At 30.7% G+C, this 8,860-nt stretch overlaps 1 protein-coding gene across 1 annotated transcript; it reads left to right on the top strand.

Moving 5' to 3' along the window:
• Window positions 1–12: 12 nt before the first annotated feature.
• On the top strand, window positions 13–8,388 carry LOC117179791 (thioredoxin reductase-like selenoprotein T homolog CG3887). Its single transcript, XM_033371899.1, has 4 exons — window positions 13–403; window positions 3,807–3,936; window positions 4,650–4,845; window positions 7,553–8,388. Exons 1-4 carry the CDS (start codon window positions 264–266, stop codon window positions 7,684–7,686), a joined length of 600 nt encoding a protein of 199 aa, XP_033227790.1. The 5' UTR covers window positions 13–263; the 3' UTR covers window positions 7,687–8,388.
• Window positions 8,389–8,860: the final 472 nt, after the last annotated feature.

Genomic DNA, 8,860 nt, shown 5'->3' with positions numbered 1-8,860 from the left:
TATGGACTACGCGAATGAATACATTTTTGACCTCGTCATATAAATAAGTTACTTAAGGAAGAGTGAATGCTTAGACGGACATAATGAGTGTTTTTTCCGACTTTTTGTAAACTTCCCAGTGATAAAAAACTGAATTTTTTTATCGATACTTTGCGACTTTTGTTCAGATACTTGTTAGTGTAGTTCATCGTGAATCGTGATATCGTATCTTAGTATAAAGCAGTCTATTTATTTGCTTTGTTCATTATTTTAATGAAAACCCAATGATGTCTTCGTTAAAGTTAATTTCGTGTCTAATCCTAGTCCTTCTTTGCGTTCTCGAATCGGGAGTCCAAGGAAAAGAAGATGTTCCCCTAACCAAGTTCGGCTCTAAAACGGGGCCTACATTGAAATTTTTCTACTGGTGAGTGTTCATTAATGTTAAATTTGAGTAATTTGGGTCTACAATGTTCTGGGAAACATTAATTTATTCAATAAATTATAGGAAAGTTGTCGGAAAATTACATAGTAGAGGTTAGGTTTGAAAATCGTGCATCAGCATTTCTGTTTAATCCCAGGGCTAATTAAAATTTCCCTAAGTATTTTATTAATCATTTGCGATCAATTTGAAGATATGTTATTCATAGGAGCGATTGATTTTAGAATTTAATATTTTAATTTAGAATTTCGTGGTCTTTTAAATATTGGTAGAATGCAAAGTTTGGAAATTGATCTTTCGAGATAAAATCAATTCGATTAATTACACCGGCACACAAAAAAAGTGGTCTGTCCGACAGACTACACTAGCATATCTATATGTTTTTGGGGTCGCTGAATTCGAATCCGGTGTCAAAATAACCAAGTTGGCTCGTATTTTTCTGAAAAATGAAAAAATAGACGTAAAATCGACCAAAACAGCGATTTTTCAGGTATATTTTTGCAAAAAAAATGTTCTCGTCCGGTGGACTTAACCAAAATATTTATATGTCTTTTCGGTCGCTGAATTCGAATCTGAGGCCCAAATAACCAATTTGGCTCATACTTTTTTGAAAATCGCAAAAATAGACGTAAAATCGGCGAATACAGCGATTTTTCTTGTATACTTTTGCAACAAACATTTTTTTCATGTCCGGTGGTCTAAATCAGCTTATCCTTATGTTTTTGGGGTCGCTGAATCCGAATCCGAGGTCAAAATATCTCAGTTTGCTCATATTTGATCGAAAAATGCAAAAATAGAGGGTAACATCGACGAAAACAGCGGCTTTTCGTGTATATTTTTGCAAAAGAAATATGTCTTCATCCCCGGTGAACTTATTTAGCATATCCTTATGTTTTTGGGGTCACTGATCCTGAATCCGGGGTTCAAATAACCCAATTGGCTCATATTTGATCGAAAAACGCTAAATTAGACATAATATCGACGAAAACCTTTAAATCTTTACCTTCCTCGACTAGGATTGTCTTTCACTGTAGATTCCCTTTGCGTCTCTTGTTTCGGGGTTTTTAATTTGCGTTGGTCTCCTTGCATGGCAATAGTAGTATTTTTTGTAAATAAGTTTTATTTACTTTTAGAGTTACCTAGGAACAACGACGTGGACGTAGTAAATTCTGTTCCCTTTAGGGTGCTTTATTACCGTGAGTCCCCTTGCCTCTCATGCTTACAGGGTTCTTTTATTTTTTATTTTTCTTTATATCGCTTGTATCGAACCCTTTTGTCCTAAAAGACCTACGTAGTGGGTTTCACTTTCGTTTGGTACCTTGATTGACTTGATCTCGTTTTAAACTCTAACAGTAGTCAGCCATCATGTTGATATCCCAACATCCCTCATATCACCTCTCCATCTCTTTTATGTCCTGGTGTAAACATTCGCCTTGCTCTTCACTAAAGTCTCCCAGGTTGTCTGGAAACTTATTTATATGCGAATGAAGAAAATGTAGCTTCAAATTCATAAGGCAGGCTAGTTTACCAAAGTTTGTTACCATTTCTGAAACCACATTTTTATAGTCTGGACTTTTCTTATTACCTAAAAAGTTTTTTACAACATTTTTAAAACTAAGCCAGACATCTTTTTCAGTGCCATACATTTTTGTAATGAATTCTGGATCCTGCAAAATTTTTCTTATCTGCGGTCCATCGAAAATCCCCTCTTTTAATTTTGCTTCGGAAAGTTGTGAAAATTGATCTTCCAAATACGCATAGCCATCCTTGTCAAGCGCTTTGACAAACTGTTTCATAAGACCTAGCTTTATATGAAGGGGTGGAATCAAAACTTTCTTTTGTCCTTGCTCAAACGATGTTCTTTTTGGCCATCTTTTTTTTTGTAATGACGAACGCAATCTCGACTGTCCCATAAGCACAAGTAACAAGGTGTTTTTGTATACCCTGATTGCTGTCCTAAAACGATTCCAAGAATTTTGAGATCCCCGCCAATTTTCCACATATAAGTTGAGTAATTGATTTTTTCCAGGACAAATTTTAAGTTACTGTAATGCTCTTTCAGTTCCGTAGAATGTGCGATTGGAATTGGAGCGTAAACATTAGTATTATGCAATAACACTGCTTTTAGACGGCGCTTAGAAGAGTCAATGAATAGCCGCCAATATTCCGGTCTATACAGTCCAGGTTTAATTTTTTCCATTAATCAGTCAATGTTTTTACAATAGATTAATTTTCCATGATCATTTTCTTCAGAAGTAAAAAACTTTCTAAACTCTTTTTCCCTATTTCTGTAGAAACTTGATTTAATTCCTTTAGCTAATAAGTTCTTCTTTTTCAAAACGGAAGCAAGATACTCTGAAGCGTTTTTCGAAAAAATATGAGCCAACTCGGTTACTGGGCCCCCGTATTCGGATTCGGCTACCCAAAAAACATATATATATGCTGGTTAAGTCCACCGGTCATAAAAATATATTTGTTTTTTACAAAAATATACACGAAAAATCGTTGTTTCCGTCGACTTTGCATCTATTTTTGAGTTTTTCGATCAAATATGAGCCAACTGGGTTATTTGAACCCAAGATTCAGAATCAGTGACCCCCAAAACATTAGGATATGCTGGATAAGTCCACCGGGGATGAAGATATATTTTTTTGCAAAAATATGCACGAAAAACCGCTGTTTTCGTCGATTTTACCCTCTATTTTTACATTTTTCGATCAAATATGAGCCAACTGGGTTAATTTGACCCCAAATTCGGATTTAGCGACCCCAAAATCATTAGGATATGCTGATTTAGACCACCGGGCATGAAAAATTTTGTTGTTGCAAAAGTATACAAGAAAAATCGCTGTATTCGCTGATTTTACGTCTATTTTTGCGATTTTCGAAAAAGTGTGAGCTAAATTGGTTATTTGGGCCTCAGATTCGAATTCAGCGACCCAAAAGACATATAAATATGTTGGTTAAGTTCACCGGGCGAGAAAATATATTTTTTTTTTTTGCAAAAATATCACGAAAAACCGCTGTTTTCGTCGATTTTACGTCTATTGTTCGTTTTTCAGAAAAATACGAGCCAACTTGGTTATTTGGACACTGGATTCGAATTCAGCGACCCCAAAAACATATTGATATGCTAGTGTAGTCTGTCGGACAGACCACTTTTTTTGTGTGCCGGTGTTATTCTTATCGCTTCCAAGATTTGTTTGATAATAGAAATAACTTTATTTTGATAAATTTAATATAAAATGCAGATTTCTTTAGCACTTGTATATATTGGATAAACAAATCTTTTATTTCACAACTTTATTTTATCGTTGATTCTTATTACCCTGCGTTTTTAGAATATTTTTTACCAAAGGAATTTAAATAACGATTTTTTTTGTCTTAGCTACTCTTGTGGATACAGAAAAGTATTCGAAGAATATGTTGGCATTCTGAGACAGAAGTATCCGGAACTGCAAATTTATGGGGAGAACTACAATCCCCCGGGATATAGCATTTTAATGGCCAAGTTCCTGGTGAGAATTTATTTAACTGCTTTATTTATGTCAAATATCGTATCACATGATAGAATATAATTCAACCAGGTAGTTAAATTGTAAAGTGGCCAATACAGGCACATTTCTGAATGATAAAATTCCCGAATCTAAAAAATTAAGAAATGGTTAAAAAAATTAATCAAATTCTTTTCTTGGATGAGAATATTTATTATTAAAACAATGTTTTAATTGCTTAGATTCACTAATTTTATAATTCGAAATTGTTACAGTATCAGCAATTTCATAGTGTCATATATTTTATAAAGTCGAAAATTTTAATTTTCGTAATTCTTCTGTCGTTTTGCTAAATTCAGACTTTGAACATTACAATTTTAATAGTCCCATTTAGAAAATTTAATTTATTAACATAAACCCTTATTAATTTTTCCAACTTAATGTTGCTTGAGCATACTTATTTTGAACATTTACATTGATTGATTCTTCAATTTAGAGCATGAAAAATGATACATTGAATTTATATTTTTTAACTATAAATTATAAAAGTGCCATTTTGAGTGCTTTAATCTTCAGTTGAGTTTTGATTGAAAAACAAATTCAGCCCTAAATGTTCGAATTTTTTTATTTCAGTTAATGTGAAAAATTGTTGCCAATCCTGAATGTTGTTTGGTCCAATTTTTAACAGTTTTAGTAAACGTGGACCAAATTTAAAATCCAATCTTTCTCATTTTCAGGGGATAGCAAAAATTCTAATCATAGTTCTAATACTCAGCGGAGTTAATATATTCCAATGGATCGGTCAGCCAGCACCTTTCGTTTGGCAGTGGTGTATCGACAATCGTCTCTACGCTTGTATTTTGCTCTTCTTTATGAGCAATGCTGTAGAGGGCCAAATGATTTCATCAGGAGCTTTCGAAATTCACTTCAATGGTGAGATTTATTTCAATTTATTCAATTATTAAAAAACCTAACTATGGTATCATATTCTTCCTAAAATATACTTATCAACCTTACGAAAAAATATTAATATTATGATTTTCCCATTATCAATTCCTAATTATTATGTTTCGATTCAAGACAAGATAATTCTAAGAAAATCAGTATGGAAATTAATAATGTTATAATATTGAAACATGTGTTGTAAAAAATAGAGAAACTACAAACGAATGATTTATTTGTTTAACATGGGATTATGCAGAATTTCAAGGAATTTTAAGGGTTTCTAAAAGCTTTTAGGTTATTTTAAAAGATTCTAAAGAATTTCAAAAGATATTCAAGAATTTTGTAGAATTTCCAAAGATTTCAAAGAATTTCACCAGATTTAAGGAATTTGATGGGATCTCCAAGTATTTTGAAGATTTTGGAAGATTAAAAAATTGTCAAGAGATTTCTGGAGAACATGAGGGATTAAATGATTTATTTTATTTCAAAAATATTTACAATTATTTCTACAGATTTATAATTTTTTTCAAAGATTTTTAAGATATCCAAGGAATTCAAAAGGATTTGCATGATTCCAAGAGATTTCTACGAATTTTATAAGATTTCGAACATTTTAACGAAACAGGTTTATCCCGTGTAAAGTTTATCTGTGCAGAATATAGTGGTTTAAATTTACACATGTAAAAATTCGATTTTTGCTGATTGATCCCACAAATTTGTCGTTTTCCGGAAAAATAAATTCCATATTTGTTAATTATTAAATCGGTCAACATTAACTCATGCCCTGGGCTTTAAAAATTAACATGGGGGTTTAAATAGAAAAACTTTGTTTTTTGATACAATGAAAGAAAGAAGTAGTACTTGTTATTTATTTTTTGTGAAAAAAAGTTTATTCACCTCTTAAGAAATATTCAAAGAATAATTTGTACGCAATAACTTTTAAATTTTAACCCCCGAGTCTCTTGTATTGCGCCCGGAAAGTGCACGAAAAAATAGAAAATAGCAGTTTTAAGTTAAATTCATGCTAAAGACGGTACTTTTTTGAATTTTTCAATATGAATTATTATTTTTAAGCGAAAGGTTTCACAGTATTTCCAACTATTTTCAAGTAATTATTTTAACTATTTGTATTTATTTAAATATGTTGTCCCCCTGTAAACTTTGAAAAGTTATTATTTTCTGGAATAAATGACATAAATAACTAATGTTGATGGTATACAATTATTTTTACGGAATTTGACAATTATTTAAACAATTTTCATTTGTTTAAACCATTTTTTATAAAGCATTTTTAAAGTTACGTCTTTTAATAGGAAATGTGGAGAAAATTCTAATTTTTTCGAATCTCTTACACTGCATCGCTTATTATTCAGTATTTTCTTATATCAGAACTTATACTTTTTTTAATCCTTTTTTTTTAAAGCAATTTTAGGTGCGTTATGGTTAGTTATATTTTAGATCAATTTCGTTGAGATAAGTAAATACTGATTAATATGCGAGCAATTTTAATTGTTTAATAAATTGCAATCTGTCTTTCACAAAAAAATATCACTCTTAAAATTAATTAATTGCGTCATTAATTCGAAAAAATAATATAAAAAATTAAAATATTACTTATAATATTAATTAATTATGTCATTAATTCCAGAAAATATGTGCAAGGCATCATTTTTACGCAATAACTTCTGATTTTGCCCCCCTCCCCAACTTCCTTGTATTGTGTCCCGAAAATAGACCAAAAATAGCAGTTTCATGTAAAATTCCTGTCAAAAACAGTATTTTTTGAAATTTTGTCAATACATTATTTGTATTTGATAAGCGACAAGTTTCCAAGTATTTCTAAACTACTTTTTAATTATTCAAACAATTATTACAGTTTCACAAAATTTTCTCGTAATTGTAATACATAATATACATAATTTATCTCGAGAAATAGTGCATTTTGACGATTTACTGAGGGAAAAATGTTATAAAAATAATGAATGTTGCAAAATTGGTTTAAAATGCCGTCTTGAGCATGAATTTTACATTAAAAAATTTTTTTGCATTTTCCGGTCACAATACAAAGGGGTTGGAAGGATCAGATTAAAAAATTACTCTTTCGAAATTATTCCTTAAAGATTTCTTAAGAAGTAACTGAACTTTAATTTACAAAACGTTTCTAACAAGTAAATCTTTGTTTCATCTTTTCGAAAACCAAGTTTTTTTTCATTTAAACCCCCAATAAATCTTTTCTTTGTAGTTTCTCTCTTTTTTGCAGTAATTCTTTTAATATTAAAACAATATTTAAAAAATAATAGTAAATTTATTATTAATATTAAAATTATATGAAATTCATTGTAGACCTGTATTGGTTTTCTTATAATATTTTTTCGTAAGGGTAAACGGAGATAAATTTCAGGAGATTAATTCACGACACTGATCCTTGATTTTAGCACACATTGGTGCGAGAACTAAAATCTCAGAACCCTTGCTTTTAAAGCACAGGTCTCGAAGTTTCAGGCATTAGGCCACGCTCCTTTGTTCTCAGGTCTCGTATTCCATGCTTTTAGATCATAGAGTCCAAGACTTTAAAGCACGTAAAAATTGTAGCTCTAAAATCACGCACTTCCGTGAATTAATCTCAGAAAATTCCTGTCCGTGTAGTTGAATAATTTTCTTTTGCAGTTGAAAATAAAAAATTAAAATATTACAGACGTTCCTGTGTGGTCGAAGTTGGAAACGGGAAGAATACCTCAACCACAAGAATTATTCCAGATAATCGACAACCACATGCAAATGATGTTTCCGGAAATGGACATGGCGAAACCGATGGCTTTCAGCAAGTAGCGCGAGGAAGTGTTTGCATTTCAAGGATTGAATGCGTAAATTAAGTTTAAAGACGTTCGAAACGTTTTTCTTTGGAATAAGATAAAGCTAGTTAAAGTGTAATCGAGCCCATGTTGTTGAAAATTTCATTCGTCGTATTCCACTTTGTTCGTTTTCCTATTGCTTCGTATGCAATTTTTAAACAGAATCATTGTAGAACTTAAGGCACTAGACTAAAGAAGCGTGGCTCTAGGTCTATTAAATTAAGTCTGAAAAACAAATGTTAAAAAACTGTTAAGCGTGAAAAGAAAAGGGTGAAGAGTATTATCTTTGAGCGGATGTTATGTTAAAATTACGCTGGCGTGAAATGTTTGATGTGGTTGGGTCGCTTTTTGTAAACGATTTTGGGGTCATTTGAAAAATTGGTCTAACTTGTCTTTCATAACAAATTTTTGGACAATTTCACGATAATTATTTCGCACTTTTTACGTGCCTTTCATCGGCGCATACACAGAAATCGTTTTTACAGTTTAAATAATACAAATAAAAAATAATTCGCTCTTCACTAAAAGATTTTCTGGAGAGGAGAAACTTTTCTTAATTGCATTCTGTCACATGAAATTTAGGATGAGCATTTAATCACAAGAGAATAGTTGACCAATTCCTTTTAAATGACTTGTTGACATTTTTTAAAGTTAGATTGGTAGTATATATATATATATATATATATATAAGAAATGAAAGAATGAAATTTATAATAAATGTATCTGTACATACGAAATTGAATACATTGTTATTTTTTTAATATGTAATAAAACATTTAGATTAGTGTTAAGGTTATAATATTACAAAAATTACAATTTAATTTCAAAATAATTTGTAATACAATTGATTCGAAAGAAATTAAGAATCAACTTTGTGAAATTCAATGCTTTGAAAGTGCGAAAGAAAGAAGAGAAATATAAGAAGAAGAAAAGGAAGACCCTGTAAGAAAAATGAAAATATAATCATGAAATCTATATTGCAATTTCAATTTTTAGTTTTATTATTTAAATAATTTGTAAATGTGCCAAAATAATTTGTAAAACGATTGATTCGTGAAAAAATAAAAATCAACATGGTGGAAATGAATTTTTTGATAGTAAGAAAGAAAGAGTGAAAGAAAAGAAGAAAATTAAGTAAGGTAAAGAAATAA

Source organism: Belonocnema kinseyi, chromosome 9 (genome assembly GCF_010883055.1).
Source record: "Belonocnema kinseyi isolate 2016_QV_RU_SX_M_011 chromosome 9, B_treatae_v1, whole genome shotgun sequence".
Classification (NCBI taxonomy): domain Eukaryota; kingdom Metazoa; phylum Arthropoda; class Insecta; order Hymenoptera; family Cynipidae; genus Belonocnema; species Belonocnema kinseyi.
This window is presented reverse-complemented; position numbering and strand designations above follow the sequence as displayed.